This window comes from Sinocyclocheilus grahami, unplaced genomic scaffold, assembly GCF_001515645.1.
Source record: "Sinocyclocheilus grahami isolate Dianchi unplaced genomic scaffold, SAMN03320097.WGS_v1.1 scaffold128.1, whole genome shotgun sequence".
Classification (NCBI taxonomy): Eukaryota; Metazoa; Chordata; class Actinopteri; order Cypriniformes; family Cyprinidae; genus Sinocyclocheilus; species Sinocyclocheilus grahami.
The window spans coordinates 208421-231676 of NW_015505307.1; the positions used below are offsets into that span (position 1 = coordinate 208421).

General features: G+C 36.5%; 1 protein-coding gene across 1 annotated transcript; it reads left to right on the forward strand.

The window, feature by feature from the left end:
* The first annotated feature begins 10990 nt into the window (after nt 1-10990).
* On the forward strand, nt 10991-21455 carry vwa1 (von Willebrand factor A domain containing 1). Its single transcript, XM_016279210.1, has 6 exons — nt 10991-11393; nt 16068-16625; nt 17074-17397; nt 18210-18500; nt 19608-19871; nt 20970-21455. The coding sequence occupies exons 1-5, from the start codon at nt 11309-11311 to the stop codon at nt 19859-19861; spliced, it is 1512 nt and encodes a 503-aa protein (XP_016134696.1). The 5' UTR covers nt 10991-11308; the 3' UTR covers nt 19862-19871; nt 20970-21455.
* Nucleotides 21456-23256: the final 1801 nt, after the last annotated feature.

Here is a 23256-nt window from a genome sequence, read left to right on the forward strand (position 1 = left end):
AAGAAACTGAATATAAATACATAAACATGCCCTATAGAAATATTGCCTTTTTTTTTTTGGCCAGCAGAAGGCATTAGAGACCCATATAAAACTGCCACTATATAAAACCTATGTTGGATACAGAGTTTAAACAATCTCACAGATACACAGATTTTATTGTATGTATTTGTAAGTTTGATCAATGTGATAAAAATGACAAAAAAATGTTTGTGTGACACACACACACACACACATGCATGTTGTGTTTCCATGTTTTATGGGGACATTCCATAGGCGTAATAGTTTTTCTACTGTACAAACTGTATGTGCTATTGCCCTACACCAACCCTACCCCCAAACCTACCCCTTACAGGAGACTTTCTGCATTTTTACTTTCTCAAAAAAACTCATTCTGTTTGATTTATAAGCTTGTTTCCTCATGGGGACCTAAAAAATGTCCCCACAAGGTCAAAACTTACTAGTATTACTATCCTTGTGGGGACATTTGGTCCCCATAACGTGATAAATACCAGGTACACACACACACACACACACACACACATCACCTACATATATACATATATGTACTAAACAACAAATAAGTAAATAAATACATAAATATAGTAATGGTAAACAATATTTGAACACTTTCTGGCTGATGTTAAACTAAACAAACAAACAAAATAAATAAATAAAATGTTATAATGTAATTATATAACATTTTAACTAAATAACTATATATATATATTGGCCATCTTTTACAAATTAAACATGATTGACTGTAGCAATTTGTCTGCGTTACATAATTCTGCCTAATAACTCTCTTTTTGACACCTCCTGGTATTTTTAGATTCATTCTGATTCTTATCGTGTGTATTATTATCTTGATCGCTCCTGTTGTTATATAAGGTCTGTGAGCTGCTGTATCTTGTTGCTCTTTCCAGTAAAAGCCCATACTTGGGATGATCCAGGAGAATAGTTTGTGAAATGCATGATTACATAATTTTCTAAAACCAAAAAAGCATATCTACTGTTTGAGCAACAATCTCCTTAGAGCAATAATTATATATGAATGTGTCTTTGCAGCTTTACAAGTCTGTACATAGAATCATGGACATGTCTATTCCTATTCTTTTCACAAGAATTAACTGTAAAATATGAAACTGATATTCACAACAAGAGTATATGTGTGCATTTGCACATATCTCCTGTCTTTGTGTGTCACATGTGTATTTTCTCTCCTGTCTTCTTTTCTTTCTGTGCCTGGTACCATCTCTTTACAGAGGTTATGAGGTCACGATTTCAAGAAAGGAGAAAAGAGAGGAAGAACTAGCTGTCGATGTTACTTAATACAAACCCTGCTCCTTCCTTCATGTAAATAAATGTCAGTGAAGAATCTTACGTTTGTGTTTGAGGTCAAAACATCCTGTTCATACACCGGTGTGCATTACAGATGTCTTTATTTGTGCTTCTTTCTCCATCTCCACTTGAGAGGCTCACATGCAACCTGCAAGAGAGATACAGAGCACATGCGGAAACATCATAAGCCTTAACAGACCATAAGCAAATGCATTTTTTTCCATTTTCACTTAATGTAAAACCATCTGTGGTGCAACACGCCCAGAATTCATAACCCATACACTCTTAAAAATAAAGGTGCTTCAAAAGGTTCTTCAAGCGATGCCATAGAAGAACCATTTTTGGTTCCACAAAGAACCATTCAGTCAAAGGTTCTTTAAAGAACCATCTCTTTCTTGCATTTTTATAATCTGAAGAACCTTCTTTCACCACGAAGAAGCTTTTGTGAAACAGAAAGGTTCTTCAGATGTTAAAGGTTCTTTATGGAACCATTTAGACAAAAAGGTTCTTCTATGGCATCGTGAAGCACCTTTATTTTTAGAAACCAAAAAATCCAGAGATTCACAAAGCTCTCCAAATTAAAAACATTTGCAGAAAACAGAGATGATAGATTGAATAAATTACAATAACAACAATAATATCTATTAAATATATATTATATTACTATTTACTACTAATAAAAATATCTAATATATTCTATTTATAATCAATCTTTTATAATTTTTTATCTATTGTTTTATGATGTACAACTACAAAAAATGAATAAACATGTAAATAAATAAAAACAACTGTTTTGTATACATTCTGTATAAATCTACTGTATAAATATATACAAGTTGTATTATGCAAAATAAATAAATACATTAAATATGAATAGTAAATCATATTTGAACACTCAGGTTTTATGTCAAATCTTATGGGGGGAAAAAACTGTAAATATATATATAGCAGTATTTTTTATGGTGTTGAACAGAGCAATAAATAAGTAAATAAATAAAAAAATATATAGTTAATATTTACTTTATAGCAAACTTAACAATAAATACATCTGTAAAAAAATATACATATGTAGCTAAAGTAATTAAATAATACAATTGTAATAGTAAATATTACCGGTATTCAAACACTTTCTGGTTTCATGGCAAATCTTATGGAAAAACTATAAATACATAAAGCTGTATTGTTTTATGATATTAAAGTGAACAAACAAACAACAAATAAATAGTATTTGAACACTGTAGTTTCAATTCAAATCGTATGGAAAGACTGTATAAATATATAAAGCTGTTTGTTTTATGATGTTAAACTGAACAATATCTAACTAACTAAATAATTAACTAGTAATAGCAAATAGTACTGGAACACGTTTCTAGTCAAATCTTATGCAAAATGTCCATTTATTTTTATGAATCTTATCTTTTTGGCTCACTTTGGCATTGTTAGTTTATCTTAGCTTGTTTAGTTGAGCTTATCGTAGTTAAGTGAGATGCTTTTCTTTTCTCAGATTTTCAAATGTAACTGTTTAGACAGACAGACTGTGGTTTGGGGTCAGTGACGGACAGTGTTACGGCTCCTCGCCTACTCCATCTCATTCCCATCAGCCTGACAAGATGCCAACGACAGGCTCGGTCGCACTCGCATTCAACCAAGAGAACAGAAAAGCAAATGCGAACAGAAGAAAGGTGCTAAAGCTGTTTGTTCAAAGCTAAAAGTGCATTGGGTTTACCGTCATCTCTCTGTCATCAAGAGCTCCTCACATCTGTTGAGAGATAACAGAGCAGAGGTTTTCCACCTCCCGACCTAAGACACACACCCACACACACTTATAAAGAGCTGTCCTAGCAACCATTGTTCTACAATAGGTGTGTGCGTTTTCTGCACATCCGCAGCCAAATCTGTCGAGACAGGCCCTCGCAGCAAAGGGGGATTCTTGGGGAATTTGGCACCCAATCAAAGGCATTATAAACTAAATACAACCTCTTGACATCCGCTTAGTCAGATAAAGTAAACACACTATAAAGATCATCTGTGGCACACAAACATGCTCTCAAAATAACTACCGGCCTTGTACCAAACACCAAAGCAACATATCAAGCCATAAGGCCTGTTTGGCTTCCTTGCGCATTTGTAGAAAGCCGATACGGAGCGAGTTTTTTGTGTGATTGTGTATACGTGTGTTTCTATGGAAAAAGGCAGCTGGACAGTCTTTTGGGAACGATGGGGGTGGGGAGTGGAAGAATAGGTCATGATACGTCTAAGGAGAAATATAAAAGAAAACCGCAGCTGTATAAGACTGTGGCCAAGATGGGGGAAATGCAAAATTGCATTGAAACGGATGACAACATGTGAGGAACTAATGATGACTTAGGGGAATGGGAAGAACGCAGAGTAAAAACTTGGGTTCCCATCATAAATGAGACATCTTAAGCGTTCTTCTAGACAGATCAGTGAGATTAAATGGAGACTTTAAATGTAAAAGACTCCATTATTTGTCATCTCAACAATGTCTCAAACTGTGCTCAAAAAGTCAGAGCTCTCAGTACACTCTTAAAAATAAAGGTGCTTCAAAAGGTTCTTCAAGCAATGCCATAGAAGAACCATTCATTCAAAGGTTCTTTAAAGAGCCATCTCTTTCTTATCTTTTGGTAATCTGAAGAACCTTCTTTCGCCACAAAGAACCTTTTGTGAAACAGAAAGGTTCTTTATGGAAGCATTTAGACAAAAAGGTTCTTCCATGGCATCGTGAAGCACCTTTATTTTTAAGTGTATGGACTTAACATTTATCATCACATTTGTCCAAGACAAAATGATTTGAGCTGATATCCACATTAGATCTATAGATTTGACAATTTGTTGTCTTGTCAGATGAATTAATGAAATTATATTTACATTTCCGCTTTTAAATCCTCCGAAATTTGGTCCAATTGACATCTATTTTAAGTGCCTCAGCTTGATTTTGCTTTTTATGTGATTACATTTTTATTACATTTTAAAATGTGCACATCAGTTTTGTTATATGCGAAGTAACACACATGCATATTTACGCATATATAATACAAAAAACAACCCTTCACATAAACTATATAAATGGGCAAAGTCTTAAACAAATTAAAGCAAATAAAAAAATACATGCATGCATGCATGCATACATAAATCAAATCAGTTTGATGCTCACTGAAAAAAAAAATGAAAATATATAAATTAATATGATATTTAGGCAAAATAAGTATTCAAAAGTTATATTCAAAAGTTTACACCCCTGGCTCTTAATGCATAATTTTTTCATTCTGGAGTATCAGTGACCTTAGATCTTAATATTTATATTTATATAAATATATATAACCGAGGACAAGTCTTTTTTTTTATATATTAAAAAAACAGAAAACCGATTTTAGTTAATGCCATTTTGACTCAAAGCTACATAATTCCTCTGGTTGCACTGTGAGCGTAAATGGAGACTTTAAATGTAAAAGACTCCATTATTTGTCATCTCAACAATGTCTCAAACTGTGCTCAAAAAGTCAGAGCTCTCAGTACACTCTTAAAAATAAAGGTGCTTCAAAAGGTTCTTCAAGCAATGCCATAGAAGAACCATTCATTCAAAGGTTCTTTAAAGAGCCATCTCTTTCTTATCTTTTGGTAATCTGAAGAACCTTCTTTTGCCACAAAGAACCTTTTGTGAAACAGAAAGGTTCTTTATGGAAGCATTTAGACAAAAAGGTTCTTCCATGGCATCGTGAAGCACCTTTATTTTTAAGTGTATGGACTTAACATTTATCATCACATTTGTCCAAGACAAAATGATTTGAGCTGATATCCACATTAGATCTATAGATTTGACAATTTGTTGTCTTGTCAGATGAATTAATGAAATTATATTTACATTTCCGCTTTTAAATCCTCCGAAATTTGGTCCAATTGACATCTATTTTAAGTGCCTCAGCTTGATTTTGCTTTTTATGTGATTACATTTTTATTACATTTTAAAATGTGCACATCAGTTTTGTTATATGCGAAGTAACACACATGCATATTTACGCATATATAATACAAAAAACAACCCTTCACATAAACTATATAAATGGGCAAAGTCTTAAACAAATTAAAGCAAATAAAAAAATACATGCATGCATGCATGCATACATAAATCAAATCAGTTTGATGCTCACTGAAAAAAAAAATGAAAATATATAAATTAATATGATATTTAGGCAAAATAAGTATTCAAAAGTTATATTCAAAAGTTTACACCCCTGGCTCTTAATGCATAATTTTTTCATTCTGGAGTATCAGTGACCTTAGATCTTAATATTTATATTTATATAAATATATATAACCGAGGACAAGTCTTTTTTTTTATATATTAAAAAAACAGAAAACCGATTTTAGTTAATGCCATTTTGACTCAAAGCTACATAATTCCTCTGGTTGCACTGTGAGCGTTCAAGACTTCTTTGTGCATCTGCGCGCATTTATAAACACCGCTCTGGATCAAGACCCTCTTTTCAACCTCTGCTGCTGCTTCTTCTCATGGGAAAATAAGCTGTCACCCATTGACATTAAGTCAGTAAATCCGCCCAGTGCCCTTTATCCACACTTACTCACAAGACCGGTGACTAAATCTGAGCTGAATGAAAAAGATTACAGGCGCTTTACTAGTTTTAACCCCAGACATTATGTGGTTTCCATTCAAAACGATCAGTTCTAGCACAAACACGCTCTAAATAAAGGATCCTTTAGTGGACACCAGAAGAGGACACAAGGGCCTCATTGTATTTGTCCACGAATATAATAGCTTTTTTTTGGAAATTCCTCTTCCAGTGAGGAATTCTTTCCGAGCTTTTTGGAATGCTGTGAATACATCAGTGACCCTCGTTCATGGGTAGTAGCTGCACCAATGTTGTCGCAATTTGTGCTGGATGTGATGGATTGGTTTCTCAAGATGCAACGCTACAGCTGGCAGGGAGACACAGTGTGGGAGCGCAGCATGGAAAAGTTGTAAAGTGGGTGTTGGTGTAATAAAATTGGGAAATTCTGAATACTGGAATTGTGATGAAGCAGCTGCTTTTTTTCCTGAAACCTATAGGAATGGAAAAAGCTTTCCATTATGCATAATGCCCATGATGAGCAAATGATTGCTATAGATACAAAACATGTACATGGTGGTGAATAAACACAGATTACAAGCTCTTTACAGGCAAAGACGTATACCGACACGTGGGGCCCATCTGGGAAGTCATAAAATGTGCACAAACAACAAGCCTTGAGCGTGGAAATCAGGTCATTCAGACACAAAGAGCGAAGTCAAAATGACGCAGGTACTGAAGAGTCACTTTTAAAGTCAGGAAAGCAGATCTTTACAAATACGGGATGGGAAACTCCTTAGTATTGTTGGTTTTTGCATGGAAGCTCAATATTTATGTCTTCTGTCTGGTCCTCATTAGTGAACGGGCCTCACGGGTTCCTTGTACTGAGTGCTTTTGATTATCGTTGCTGTGTTTATCGGCTCTCAACCTGCTTTGCCTGCATTTCTGCGCACAGATAACAGAAATCAGATAATGGCTTTGTTTATTCGCATGTTTGTGATAAACAGGCTGCTTTCGACTTGAAGACTTTGCCTGACAGCTGAGAGAATTACAGAGCGATTTTGTGCACAGAACTGAAACGGCAGTTTTTGATTGACTAAAAAACTAGTATTTTCTAAAATTACATACTGAAAACTCTTTCTGAGGGCGTCTAAGAGCTGCTTACCCTTACTGTAACCAGTTTAAACTAGAATGAATTCACTGGTGGTCCAGCCTGGTTTATGCAAATCAATATCAACCCCCCTAAGACCCACAGCAAGACTAGAACCCTTGAGACTCCTTGAGAACAACATCCAGTTAGTTTTCATCTCAAATTAAAGAAAATCGTGACTTTATTAAAGCTTTTGTGCTGCTTACCGAGTCTGAAAATGTGTTGCTTACCAAGTGAAAATCTTGCATAACCATAATCTTTATTATTCTGGAAATAGTGGAAATTCTAAATAGAAAAAGAGTAGTGTGGAGTGGAAGTGCAATGCTCTAGCAACCACTGAAAATACCCTAGCAACTGCCTAGCAACACCCTATCAACCACCCAGAACACCCTAGCAACGGCCTTGCAACCATATAGCAATGCCCTATAGCAGCCACTTAGAACACCCTAGCAACTGTCTAATGACAACACTAGCAACTACTGAAAAAATCCTAGCAACTTACTAGCAACACACTAAACCACCCACAACATATTAACAACTGCCTAGACTAGCAATGCCCTTGCAACCACCCAGAATACCCTAGCAACTGCACAGCAACTTCCTAAAAAACACCCAGAATACCCTAGCAACCACATAGCTACACAAAAGCAACCATCTCCAATGCCCTAGCAACTGCCTAGCAACCACCCACAACATCTTAGCAACTGCCTTGCAATCACATAATAACTTCCTAACAACTACCCACAACACCCTAGCAACTGTCCACCAACCACATAGCAATGCCCTAGCAACCGCTGAAAAACACTAACAACTGCCTAGCAACCACCCACATCATCTTAGGAACTGCCTAGCAACCACCCAGCACACCCTAGAAACCAGCAACCTGCACAATGTCCTAGCTACTCCCTAGAAACCGCAAAGCAATGCCCTAGCAACCACCCATGGCATCTTTGCAACTCCCTCGTTTCGGTAGCCATTGACTTCAATAGTATTTTTTCCCATTCTGTGGAAGTCAATGGCTACCAACAACTGCTTGTTTACCAACATTCTTCAAAATATCTTCTTTTGTGTTTAACAGAAGAAAGAAACTCACTCAGGTTTGAAACAACATAAGTGTGAGTAAATTATGAAAGAATTTACATTTTGGGGTGAACTATCCCTTTAACTGAGAAAGCTGAGCTGTCTCCGAGGAGCTCCACTCCATTATACATCTCTCATATCCACTCACATCCAATGACTCGCAATCCAGTTCATATAAGCCCTAGTGAGATCATGTGACCAAGCAATTCCCAGACCACACTCACTTGAACAGCTATTAGCCATTTTGGCTGAGAACTCAGTCACCTATTTCTGTTTTTATCAAGCCCTTGAAATTCAACACAAGTGGAAAGTCCATGCTCTGTCTTTTTGACTTGGTCCTTGATTAACAACTAGCTCTGCAGTGCTATTTGATATTCAAATCACTCTCTTCCCACTTTATTTCCACTCTCGACACACTCTGGAATGATATTACCTCACCTTTGATGAGCATAACAGAGTATCGTTGAGCCATTTGCTTTGTGAGTGAATACGAAAGCTGTTCATGCACATTCCAGAGCAGATTTTTCCAGGTGCACAGATGCACCTGATTTATTGGATGAACGAATCTGCTGGACACTGTAGAAATGATGACAGTCATATGAGGGTTGGGGCGCTGCATGTCTAGACTAGTTGGTTGCAGCAATGTACAACACTGTCCCAACACTGTGTTGCACGATCACGTTTATATATATGAACTGCAATATCCAGTCATTCATTTTGCAATCTCTGCAAAGGTTTTGCGTTTGCCCAGGGATAGTTCAAAGGAGGAATTGCCGTTAAGGAACTGAAAATCAATTCTATGCCGCAGATGTCATATCACATCTGTTTGCTTAGTAGGTATGTTAACGGTGAACACAGCTTTAGGGATCTTTAACGCTGTATGGGAAATATGCCGCATGTGGTTCATTACACTGTTTGGCAGAAAGTTGCCTTCACTACTTCCTTATATACTTAAACTCTGTGTAAGACTTTATCTCACCTACTCACGTGACTGAAGTGACTCACGTGTGTGTCTGTCCTCATACCTGTAAGGCAAACACAATAAAATGAAACTAAGGTCATAAGTAGAGGTTATTATTAAAATCACAAACAAAAATAACAAAAATCTGCATCTGTTCCAGAAAGGGACTGATAATATCAGTTTAAGCATGTTGGGTGTAATGCATTACCAATAAGTAATTACCGTAATTTAATTACTTTTCCATCGGAAAAATCTGTGTAATTTAATTACAGTTACTTCTGATGTAATTGATGTATACTCTATAAATTATTGAACAATTCTATATAAAACAATTGTGAACATTACAACATCTAATGTTAAATGTATGTTTTTAATATAACCTACTTTGGCCAGTTCAAGAATAATTTATGCAATTATTAAAGAATTAAAAGCGCAGTTTCATGTCTACTTGTGTTGTTCAACTGGTCGAGGATGATATACAGGTGCATCTCAATAAATTAGAATGTCGTGGAAAAGTTCATTTATTTCAGTAATTCAACTCAAATTGTGAAACTCGTGTATTAAATAAATTCAACGCACACAGACTGAAGTGTGGTGGCTCTCGATGCCTTGACCCCAGCCTCAGTCCATTCCTTGTGAAGTTCAATCAAATTCTTGAATCGATTTTGCTTGACAGTCCTCATAAGGCTGCGGTTCTCTCGGTTGGTTGTGCATCTTTTTCTTCCACACTTTTTCCTTCCACTCAACTTTCTGTTAACATGCTTGGATACAGCACTCTGTGAACAGCCAGCTTCTTTGGCAATGAATGTTTGTGGCTTACCCTCCTTGTGAAGGGTGTCAATGATTGTCTTCTGGACAGCTGTCAGATCAGCAGTCTTCCCCATGATTGTGTAGCCTAGTGAACCAAACTGAGAGACCATTTTGAAGGCTCAGGAAACCCTTTCAGGTGTTTTGAGTTGATTAGCTGATTGGCATGTCACCATATTCTAATTTGTTGAGATAGTGAATTGGTGAGTTTTTGTTAAATGTGAGCCAAAATCATCACAATTAAAAGAACCAAAGACTTAAACTACTTCAGTCTGTGTGCATTGAATTTATTTAAGACACGAGTTTCACAATTTGAGTTGAATTAATGAAATAAATTAACTTTTCCACGACATTCTAATTTACTGAGATGCACCTGTAGTCAATGATTGTCTTCTGGACAGCTGTCAGATCAGCAGTCTTCCCCATGATTGTGTAGCCTAGTGAACCAAACTGAGAGACCATTTTGAAGGCTCAGGAAACCTTTGCAGGTGTTTTGAGTTGATCAGCTGATTGGCATGTCACCATATTATCATTTGTTGAGATAGTGAATCGGTGGGTTTTTGTTAAATGTGAGCCAAAAATCATCAAAATGAAAAGAACCAAAGACTTAAACTACTTCAGTCTGTGTGCATTGAATTTATTTAATACACGAGTTTCACAATTTGAGTTGAATTACTGAAATAAATGAACTTTTCCACGACATTCTAATTTATTGAGATGCACCTGTAGGATTTAGAAAGTAGTAATACTTTTCAGAGAGTCATTTGTACTGCAATTAATTACTTACAGCACAACTGTTTTCAAAAACCACAATATTGCAAGGTGTATGTTAAAGTATTGCCCTGGTACTATGGTTAAAAACAGTGACCCAAGTGGCCAGTTCTAGTTACCCATAATAATACATATTATATGCCCATTCCCTAGCAAGAAAATAAGTGTAACATAAAGATCAGAAGGACCAGAATCCGGGCACAGGTTCAAGATGGTGACGCTGGTACCCGTCTAAAGCAGTGGAGGAGGAAGAAGAGGAGGAGGAGGAGTGCGCCGAGCAGAAAGGGCGGGAGGGAACCTGATGCAATTCAGTAGCCGAGAAAGAGAGAGAGAGTTTTAATCCGTAACACTGAGCAGTTTATGTGAGAGCGAAAATTTCGCGTTTATTTCGTTCTCGACGCGTAAATCATGTAGAATAACCGCGCAGGTGCTGCAGCTGCGATTTTATTGCAGTTACATTAAAATAAAAAAGCTCCGGTGAGTGCATGCGTTGAATGCGACTTTAAAAGTGAACCGTACGTGTCTTAGAAAAACAGTTTGAATAGAAATTGTGCTAGGCGATGTAGACGCGTTAAAGCGTCCAGAACTGACTGTAATTTTGGCATAAAGTCCATCATGGAGGTGCGTAAAGCGCTCACGTGTGTTTTGTTCAGCGTGCTTCTGTGGCCAGGAGACGCTCAGAACTCGGTACCTGGTTCAGGTGAGTCGTTTCAGTCACCTTTTCTTTCGGAGCTTAGTTTGAGATTTTGGTGAATCATATTCGGAACTCGGTGTCTGATTCAGCGGAGTCATTTGAGTCAAGCATTTCATTCAGGACTCAAAACCAGAACGATAGGCTGTGTTTGCTTCAAGACTCGGCGTGTGATTTAGGTGAACTATATTAACTGAGCATGCAGTACTTTGATTTACGCGAAACATATTGTTTAATTCAAAACTCTTAAGTAATTTAGGCGAAGCATTACAGTTCTCTATACCTGATTCAGGTGAATCACATAGGTTTATTCAAAACTCCATAGGTGAGTCATGTGGTCGGTACCTGATTCAGAAGAGTAGATCATCTTTTATTTAGCAAAACAAAGAAACTCACATAGTTAGTTCATGTTAGCTATTGCATATTAACTAATGTCAACATACAGAACCTTATTAAAGTGTAAAGTGTTAACAATTACTTTGATCAATGTTGAGTTAACGTTAACCTTAGTGTGCAGTTCTATTCTATTCTTTTCTATTCTTGGTTAGAGCAAGACCTTGAATACGGTGACCGTGAAGTGCAAATCAAATCACAATTCTGAAAACAAAATAACAAATTACAAACGCAAACGGAAGTCTAAAAAACAAAATAACAATTCAGAAAGCACAACAACAATTCAGAAAACAAATTAACAAGTCAGAAAACACAACGACAAATCAGACAAACCGAAAGAGGTAGGTATAGTTCGAGACAGCGCCATTGGTTTGGGATTACTCACCGCTGACTGGACGAGACATCTGTCAATCAACGTATACAGGAAGAACCAGCCGAAGAACAGCAGAGTCGAGGTAGAAAGTTCAGAGATGGTATTAAAGTAGCTCAGTTTAAATGTATTGTATGAATTGCCCTTACTATGGAATAAAAAAATACGGGGTGTCTATTTACATTTAGTTAAAAGTGACTATGAAACATCAGATCCAGTGGCGCAGATAGATAAGCGCGTGTCTTTGGCTTTTTGACGCGATCGACCCGGGTTCGATCCCGCCTTTTGCCAAACTTTTTTTTCCTCCCTTTTCAAGGAAAATTCCCTTGTTATTTTGTTTTCGAATTTGTCATTGTGTTTTCTGACTTGTTATAATGTTTTCTGAATTGTTATTTTGTTTTGCACTTCACGGCCACCATACTTGAAGCCCTTTAAACAATAATGCAAATGAAAGAAGGAATATGGAGATACTTTCAGATAGTCATGATTAAAGGAACAGTAGGATACATACATTACAAATGTGAGCTAGAAAAAAAAAACATGTGAATTTTGCTTCATGCAGCATGGATTCTTGTCCTTTAAAGCATATGGCCCAAGTTTAAGTGATCTGAGCAAAAGAAAAACTGAAAATAACAAAATACTTGACAAGAATTGGGTCTATTCGTAAATGTTTTAAGTTGCAGTAAAGCGTTTTCTCCCTGGGTGTCGTCTTGTATATTTTGTTCTATTATATTCTATGTGAATGCCTTCAGGTCTAACAAATAACAAATAAATAGTGAGTATTAGCTGTATGAATAGAACTGCAATAACTTGTCAGCACATCGCTGACATACATTTTGAGTGAGGCATGCGAATTAAAGGACTTTTCCTGTCAGTCACTAATGTTAGGCTATCAACTGCTCTAGGGTTATGAGAAACCTATCAAATGCCAGAAAATAGAGGTATTGTGTACATTTAGCTTCTGCTGATGTCTGTCATGACATCCCACTGAAATCATGAAATGCATGATAGAAGATATGCAACAGAGGAATGTATGCATTCACTGTATCCAAGAGCGCTCACTCATTCACAACATAGTGGAAGTCACATACAGTAGTTCACTATATGAGGAACGAGAGAGCCACAATTATCATATCTGAACACAGCTCCATACAAGATTGTGGACTTTGTATGACTTCACATATCTGTTGCATGCCAATGACATAAAAACTACGATTTTAGTCAGATTGCATGCAGATTGCACATGGTTTAGATTAGGTTTTTTGATTTTCTGCTGTGCAGACTATAAATCTAAACCGATTTGAGTCAGATATGCCACAAAAATGAAATTTTAGTCAGATTTCAAATTGCATATGGATGTATGTGTGGATTTGTAAAAATCAATCTTCATGTGTTTAATATGGAAGCTTGTTTCCGCTACAGGAAAAAATGAAAATCTCACAATCCTTGCAACTCTGAGTTTATATCCCACAATACAGACTTTCTCAAAAGAAGTCAGAACTTACTACGATATAAACATTGCGAGAATTGCGAGGCATAAATGCAGAACTGCGAGATATACACTCGCAATTCTGAGAAAAAAAGTTAGAATTGAGATATGCTAATTTGCAATTGTGTTTATAACTTGCGGTTTTTTTATTCCATAGCGACAAAAAAAACTGAATTGCTTGATGTAAATACAGAAATCAGAGAAAAAAATTAAAGAATTTAAAAAAAGAATTAAAAAAAAGTCAAAATTCTGAGTTTATATCTCACAATTCTGTTAATTTCTTGCAATTCTGAGTAAAAAAAGTCTGAATTGTGAGATGAAAAGTTGAAATTACCTTTATTATTCTGTGGTAAAAACAAGCTTCCATAATGTACTGCTGTTCAGACTATAAAAAAACAAAGCAGATTAGAATCTGATATGCCAATAAACAACAATTTTTTGCTGCCTGTCTGCACAAAACCATAGACACACCAACAGTGACTCACAGAGAGTAATTCTGGAAGAGCCTTGAGCATTTTGGCTTTGACTGCAGGAGTTTCTGTGCAAAGTGCCACCGCACCCTGCTTCCAAGCGGTCTGGCAAAGGTCAATTATTTAGCAGTCGCAGGTTCAAGTGACCCGATGGGCTCTTTTCTCTTAGCAAAGCAGAAGAAAACTATGCAAACTATGCACACGGTTTTAAGTTTCATCCAAATTCATTGGTGAAACAGGACGTTTGTCACCAAAACAAGCAAAAACTGGGCTACAAATATTTTTGCAATAGTGCAAGATTTAGTATTTTGATTCAAATTGGTTCGGACGCCTCCAGATCTTCTCACAGGACTTGGGTGGGTGACTTTGGATTGTTTTAGGTGGCGAACACTTGGCTCTCTGTGGCCTTTCACCCACTTGCTCTTTTCTGCACACACTTTCTTCCTCTTCAGGGGCTTCTGGAAAAGCCTCTACATTCCTTTTTTTACTTCATATGGAACAGTCGATTCTCACCTCCCCCTTTTTCTCCATGCCTGCCCGTCGTCGTCCATCCGCCTCCCGCTTGTAACATCCAGTAGCAGGGCTGTTCCTTCCCCCATCTGTTTATGTTTATCATGCAGCTCCAGGTTGGAAGGCATCTCTGCCAGGAAATTCCTGTAACGGCCAAATCAAATGTTCCATCTCCTGAAATATTGTGAAGCTCCCAGTTCTTCCGTATGCTAATTAATACTACTGTGTTCTTATCCTTATTTTTAGCATCTACCGTTCAAGCCCACTTCCTTCGCAAATGACTAATTTCCTCACTCGTTTTTACACTTATCTCCATTTGGCTGTATTTTCTCAGAGTTTCTCCCTATTTTATTGTATTCTATAAGCATTTAGTGAGATTGTGGTCAGTAAAGAGGGAGTGTGCGTACACGGCATCCGAACTTGTATATCAACTTCCATAGTAAACATCTGAAGCTGTGAAACTGAATTAATACGACTGAAGGTCTGCACAATTTGGAGTGAAAAATCTGAAAAAAAAAACATTTGCAATTTAAAATGTGAGTTTAAAAAAAAAAGCTCCAGGTTAGCTGTGCTTATCTGCACAATTTGGCTAAAAATGCAGTGATTATATATCAATATGACTATAAAATAATGACAATAATATATATATTTTTATTACTAAGTAATATATTACTATTTCAAATATTTTGAGTAAATAGATTAGTAATAGATTACTAAAAAATAAGAAATATTATTATAATTAAATATTCACTTAAATATTAAGAAAACTGCATGCACAACAAAAATGAATTATTAATATTAATTTACTACTAAAAATTAATAAATATATACATATTTATGAATTATTCATATTGAATTAATAACAATAATTTATTTCTTGTTGCAAAATATTACAGTTTAAAAAATATTTCATATTATTATTTACATTTCTAAATAAATGAATATTAATTTGATTAATCAAATTAACCCCCCCCCCCCCCCCTTTTTTTTTAATAACCCCTAACCTTAAAGAGGTAGTTCACCCAAAAATTAAGTTTTCAAAAGGGGGGGTTTGCAGCAATGCCATATGAAAAACATTTTTGGTTTCTCAAAGAACATTTTGGTGAACAGAGACATTTTTTCTTGGTTTGAAGAATTTCTTAATAATCCGAAGATCCTTTTTCCACTATAAAGAACCTTTTGTGGAATGAAAAGGTTCCATTTATGTTAAAGGTTCTTTATGGAATCATAGATACCAATGAAGAACCTTGATTTTTAAGAGTGTACAGCCAAAGAGATTCCTAGTAGCTTGTATATATACTCACACAGACTCTTTCTCCTCATGCCTTGGAAAGTCTGGAGTGTTTTAGTTATGTGCTAAATAAACACTCATCTCCCCCTCTTGAGATGTTAAAGCATAGATCATGCATAGATCATTTCCTTAACTGTCTACTGTTGTTTTTCACCTACAGTTTTAAACTGCTGCGAGGGCGATGTGCTCTTCCTCCTGGATTCATCTGGTAGCGTGGCCTCCTACGAGTTCTTCCGTATGGTGGACTTCCTCAAGGAGCTCCTGCTGCCTTTCTCATTGGAGCCGGATCAGGTGAGGGTGGGACTGCTGCAGGTTGGGACCGAACCCCATCTGGAGTTCAGCTTTGACACCTACAGCTCCCAGGACAGACTGCAGGCAGCCCTGGGGAGGACTAAACAGCTGAAGGGCGACACCAACACGGTGGACGCTCTACTGATGGCTAGGAATCAGGTTTTGAAACAGGGTGTGCCGGGAGGTGCCAGACCAGATCTGCCCAGGGTTCTGGTTTGGCTCACGGATGGAGTGGACCCCGGCGAGGTGCAGGAACCAATGGCGAGGCTGCGGGAAGAGGGCGTGGCTATACTGGTGGTTTCCACTGGTCACGGGAACTATCAGGTGCTGAGAGAGGCTGTGAGTCCACCCGCTGAGGAGCACCTGTTCTTTGTGGACATTGACGATATCAACATCATCAGCGAAGACTTGAGGAACGCAATTATTGGTGGGTTGTTTATTAAATGTCTCAATAACTGCATTAGTTCATGGCAAAAAACAACAACAAAAACATCCTGTTATCATGTACTCACCCTTAATACTTTACAAACCTGTATGGCTTTTTCTTCTGTTGAACACAAAGGTAGATGTTTGATGACCATGGACTGTCAACCTCCAAAAATAAATATATTAATAAATAAATATTATTTGTAATAAAATATATATATATATATATATTGCTATTATTAGTGGGCATTCTTCCGCATATATATAAAGCGTTACATATGTGCAACTTCCAGACACTTACATAAACAAACGCATAGATCACACACAATAATTCAGAGCAGGTGGTGTCGTGCCCTTTTAGAAATTGCCCTAGGCGTGGATTTAGTGACTCGAGTGATTCGTTTAATTTCTGCCATCTCTTATTTCCCTTTCTTCGTGATCAAATGCAGAGATTATCCGGGCCGAGAGGCTACAGGTGAAGTCGGTCACCACCACTACAGCTCAGCTGGAATGGAGGCCTGTGTTGGCTGGCACCGGCTACTACGATATCCAGTTTGGTCCCATCCGAACAGGGCAGACCGCAGGGACGGGAGGTGCAGGCACCAGTCCTGGCACTGATTTGGGTCCTTCTCAGAGGATCACACGGCCCGGAGATGCCAGCTCAGCTAAGCTGATAGGCCTGCGTCCCGACACCATGTACACAGTCACGCTCACCCCGAAGGCCAACCTGGAGTTCCTGAACTCCCTTCATGCCACCTTCACTACACAGCCAGGTGAAATATATATATTATTATTATTATTGATTATTAATGACAATTAAGAAATTATACTGCTCATAATGAAAATTATTTTTATGACCATTACTTTTTGTCTTTTAAATATATATATATATATATAATATAATATTAATAGGAGCATGACTATTAATCTCTCAATAATATATCCCAATCATATTTCATCCCAAAATCAAAAGAATAATTTTTTTTAAATTATATTTTGCATAATGAAAATAAAATTATATTTTGCATAATAATAATAATAATAATAATGATAATTAAGAAATTATAATAATTATAAGAAATTATTATAATGAAAAAAGTAATGGTCATAAAAATCATTTTCATTATGAGCAGTATAATGTCTTAATTATCATTATTATTAATAATAATAATAATAATAATTTAATGTTCAAATTTAATGTTAACTTAATATTAAATATTTGATATATTTTTGTAATATTATTAAACATATTATTTTTAAACTCTATTACAATAATGGCAATTAAGAATCACTGTGCAATACTGGAAATACTGAAAAACAAACTCAAATTGCATCCATTGCATATTTACTGTTAAAATCAACATGAAACAAGAATGAGTGCATACTATCCTCCTCCCACAAACCCCCTGTATTTTAGAAGTAAAATTGGATGTGAACAGTTTCATGTTGACTTACACAAATATTAAGGGACACAATAGGCACCCACTTTATCACTCTTGTGGATTATATAAACTTATTTAGGTACATTTAAATTAAACCGTGTTCAAACACTGAGATGTTCTCCTCTCTCATGTCTTCACCCTAGTGAATCCTCAGCCAGAAGTGCAGACTCTGTCGACAGTGACCGTGTCAGAGTCCACCACTAACAGTGTGCGTGTGAGCTGGGGTCCACTGCTGCCTCACCTCATACAGGGCTACCAGCTGGAGTATTCAGCGCTTCCTACAGGCCCACTGCGGGTCATCAGCGTCAGTAACAGACAGAACAACACAGTCCTGACCGGCCTCCAACCCGACACACAGTACCTGGTCACCGTGAGCGCGAGACAGTCCTCCGGCAGAGAGAGAGCCATGACGGTTAAAGTCTGTACACAGGAGGGTAAGAACCAACAGATTACGCATCTCATTATCAGTGCACTTTCCTTTTGTAGTAAAATTACAGATTGCAGTTACACTCTTAAAAATAAAGGTGCTTCAAAAGGTTCTTCAAGCGATGCCATAGAAGAACCATTTTTGGTTCCACAAAGAACCATTCAGTCAACGGTTCTTTAAAGAACCATCTCTTTCTTACCTTTTTATAATCTGAAGAACCTTCTTTCGCCACAAAGAACCTTTTGTGAAACAGATGTTAAAGGTTCTTTATGGAACCATTTAGACAAAAAGGTTCTTCTATGGCATCGTGAAGCACCTTTATTTTTAAGAGTGTATATGAATTTAAGTTCACTTTAGTTCTGCTTCCTTAAACTCAAATGGCAATTCTTCTCCTTTAAATACAGGAAATGAATTAGAATTTATAAAGCATTCTCAATTTAATTTATAAAATGGAGATATCTAGTTATTAGTTACTTATTTGTCATTCTGATGAATTCATTTGGTTTCTATAGACTGCTGATGTTTTTTTGTAGGCCAACCTGGAAGTTAGTTCTGTGACCAACAAAAGTTTATAATTCTTACAAGTTTTATTTAAATAATCTTTACAAATGAACACAACTTTTATGAATTTTGACGAATTTTATGAATTAGGCTATAAACGGTCTGTAATATTTTTCAATGTTTTTGAAAGAAGTCTCTTCTGCTCACCAAGGCTGCATTTATTTGATCACAAAATTCAGTAAAACAGTAAAAATTTGAAATATTATTATAACTTCAAATAACTGTTTTCTGTTGTAATATATTTTAAAATGTAATTTATATCTGTGATGCAAAGTTGAATTTTCAGCATCATTACTCCAGTCTTCAGTGTCATATACATATATTGGACTGACACCAAACGGTCATGTAATAAAAATTATTAATGATGCAAATACATTTTCATTGAAATATTGATAACGTGTGGTATTAGCTAAGAATTAGAAGCATTTGGAATGAGATGCTTTCCAATGAGACCACCCTATTTTAATGTTCCTGCCAATTTCATTCCCACATCCCCTCCCTCTGATTCCCAGCAAGAAACGGGAAGCCTGACCTCTCTCCCTGTTTCTCTCAGTGTTGCCAGCTCTCTCAGATCTGCAGCTGACCACAGTGGGCAATGAGTCAGTGCAGCTCCGCTGGAAGGGGAGTTATGATGGTCTCCGTGGTTACTGGGTCACATGGGAGCGAGGTCACAGCCAGCACTCCACCCTGTACCTACCACCCAACCGGCTCTCCACCACCCTCAACCATGTGCCCTCCAGGGCCCGCGTCTGCGTCTCTCCGGTGTACCGGACGGCCCGTGGGGAGGGACTCTGCTGCACTGCTTAAATGGGCTCCGGTGAGATGCCTGTCAGGGAAACATGGGGATTATGGGTTATTTTAAATAATAAGCATCTTAAAGTTGCAGTATGTCATTTTTTTAATGTACTGAAGCATAAAAATACCATAATATGATTGCTTCTCTGAAAAACAACACTACAACTAGTTATTCCACTTTGAAATGTGCGTTCCGTGTCGGGATGTCTGTTTTTGTTTTGGTCTGTGTGATTCGGTCCACTGCCAATTTAACCAATGGTATTTTCGACACCCCGGTTTGCCAGTTGGCGGAAAACACCGCGTATTGCAGCCATGGAAGCCAGCAAAAGAACTGGGTAAAATATCGCAGATTCTACCTTACTTTAAAAAGCCTCGGCATCCATTTAAAACATACTTTGAGAAATGGCATAATAAAACACGGATAAATAAACGCATCAACTTAAAGTATAAGGCTTGTCGCTATTGTTTCTGTTGCGAGTCCTCAATCTGGCAACCCGTGAGATTGTTGATTCTGAGGAAGAGGGGGGTGGGAGAAACGACTCTCTGTAATATTTTGAATTTGGACTGCAGTTCCCATTTCAACCTCTAGCTATCAATATTACATACCGCACCTTTAACCCTGTAAAGCCTGGCATAATAAATAATAGCCTGAAAAAAGCAACTTAATTGAACTGTAGACAAAACCATAAAACACCTATACAAAAAAGTTTGCATGTATTTTTTGTTGAGTATCTTATTTATCAGGCAAATAGGAGAATGTGGAGGTCAAGCAAACCCAAGTTGCTTCAGCCCATCTTGAAATATTACTAACAATATTAAAGTTATTCTAGTTTACTTTATAAAAATCAGTAAATAATTCACAGCAAAAAGAAACGCGAACCACAACCTGAAGGGGGACTTTCTTACAATGATACTTTTTTACTTGATAAAAAAGTATAAACTATCATTTAGATGACTGAAGGCATGTAGTAGGTTGTGTACAGCAGGGTTTTTTTTAGAGACCTTTGCATATCAAATATGATACTGTAGGCTATTTAGGGTTAAAAGGTGAAGTGAGTAATTTTACCACAGAATTGCATTTGTAATAACAACAGCACCTTCTGTTTGTGTTACCGCAAAGCTGCGTTGACCTGGAACTGTGGTGCACCGCTCTGCCAAACACGAAAGATGGAGGGTTGAACAACACCAAAAACTTCCCACAAATGGACAGATGGGAAGACAAGGGAGTCCAGGACACTGTAGCTGTTTGAATATTCATCACCCATAGATGGTGATCTTTAAACACCCCAACACAACATGCACTGACACGCAAACCCCAAACCACACTTCTAATATAGGAGGCTAAATGAGTCTGAACTCAAAAGTGACCTTCTGAAGAATCAGAGATTCAAAGGAAAGTTTTGGGTTCAAGTTCAGTGCAATTGACGGCTGAGATCTGTGGCTTGCTGTGCATAGCCGTAGACCATTTCTGAGTTTATATCTCGCAATTTATATCTTGAGTTTGTTTCTTGCAATTCTGAGGAAAAAGAAGAATTGCGAGATATAAACTCACAATTCTTTTTTCTCACAACTGAGATTATATCTGACAAATGTTTTTTTTTTTTATCAGAATTCTGTGTTTACATCGATATGGAATTTTAAAAAATTGTTGCTTTTTCCTTGCAATTGCAATATTCTATTTCACAATTTGTTTCTCGCAATTCTGAAGAAAAAAGTAAGACTTGCATGATATAAACAGAATTGGGAGATATAAACTCAGAATTCTTCCCACCACAGAAAGAAAATAATAAATAAAACAGTTAATTGAAAGCTTTTTTCTTGCAATTGCAAGTTTATATCCCACAGTTCAGATTTGTTTTCAGAAAAAAATCTGAATTGTGAGATAAAAAAAACAAGCTGCCATACATTTACAGTAATGCACTTATAATAGAAGTCTATGGGGCAAGACATTAAACAGTCTATTGTTCATATCTTTACGCATTTTGAGAGAAAGTTACAGGGTTTACCGACTTTATATGGTCATGAGAGAAAGACGGATTATTACTTTGACTATAACAGACAAAATTAGCAATTTTATCATGCGGCTATATTTAAAACTGTGTGTATTTTAACATTTATGTGCAGTTTCTTTTACCAAAGACTTCCAATTGAACCCATGATATTCCTTTAAATTGCCAAAATGTTTACGTATTAGAAATGTAAGTTTTTATTAAGAGTTATATCGCCAAAGCAATAGTTTGTAAATATCCTACTAATGCTTTTTGAGTTATATTTATCAGAGATGTAGTTGGTTACTGTATATTCGAGATTTTGAAATGGGAACAGTGAGACAGTTTTAGGGGGAATCTGAATGGCTTCCATCACTGGTTTTTCTTTAAGGTCAATGCATATATTGTAACCCTGCTTGAGTGACACACGTTACCATAACTGCTGTGAAACTCTGAAAACTGGCACGGATCTTAATCACTGTGGCTAAAGTACCAAGACTTCGCAGATGTTTTGTGGTTCAAAAGGGCCATGACTGGTTTGTTTGAAGAAAAGTGACTCTTTCAGTGGGTCAAGCTTTTCCCTGTGCATGCATACTGTAGCTTGGATTTATCATTTATAGGAGTAATGTTTTTCTCTGTAGTTGTGTCTTAACAGGCAAACATATGTTCGCAGGCTGGATCAAGGTCTTAGGGATAGATCATTTCATTCATACAATCTTTAATAATGGTTTTCATCCCATTTCAGGGTCATTATGAAAGAATTTGTAGCTATTCAAAAAATTCAGCATCTGATATTTTGTCTGTTTGTTGCAACATAATGGCAAGTTGGGCTTTCTGCATTACGAAAAGGTGCTTGTTCATTCCCAGCTTGGCTGCACGTCTTACACGTCACCGTTTTCAAAAAGTTTTGTTATTAAATAATAAAAAAGGGTCTATTTCAATCCATGGCTGCTTTTGTTTCTAAAACTCTGTGTACAGTAATGTGTAATATTTATGCTTTTTATTTTATCTTAGATTTTATGTTATTTAATTGCTAAATAAGAATATTATTTAACATTTAATTTGTATATATATATATATATACAGTATATATACATACAACACCTTTCCCTTGCCAGGAAAAATGACACATTCATGTATAGTCCTACGCTTAATGTATTCAGTGACATTTAACCCCAAAATAGAAAAAAAAAGAAAGAAAGAAAATCAAGCCTGTTATTGGACCATAAATAATAATACATTTCTGCCCAAATTATTGCAATGTCTTTTAGAGATTTTTTTTTTGGTGTATTACCACAATTTTTGTCATTAGATTCTCATTACAAAAACACAGAACACATTTTTTATGTTACTGTTAAAAATGCATACATTCTCAAATTAATAATTTTGCATCACAGTAATTTTTTTTTGTTATAAAAT

Coding starts and splice junctions, on each gene's coding strand:
- vwa1 (XM_016279210.1), top strand. CDS start 11,309: ATGGAGGTGCGTAAAGCGCTCACGTGTGTTTTGTTCAGCGTGCTTCTG. Junction 16,626..17,073: donor CTTGAGGAACGCAATTATTG/GTGGGTTGTTTA, acceptor GATCAAATGCAG/AGATTATCCGGGCCGAGAGG. Junction 18,501..19,607: donor TAAAGTCTGTACACAGGAGG/GTAAGAACCAAC, acceptor TGTTTCTCTCAG/TGTTGCCAGCTCTCTCAGAT.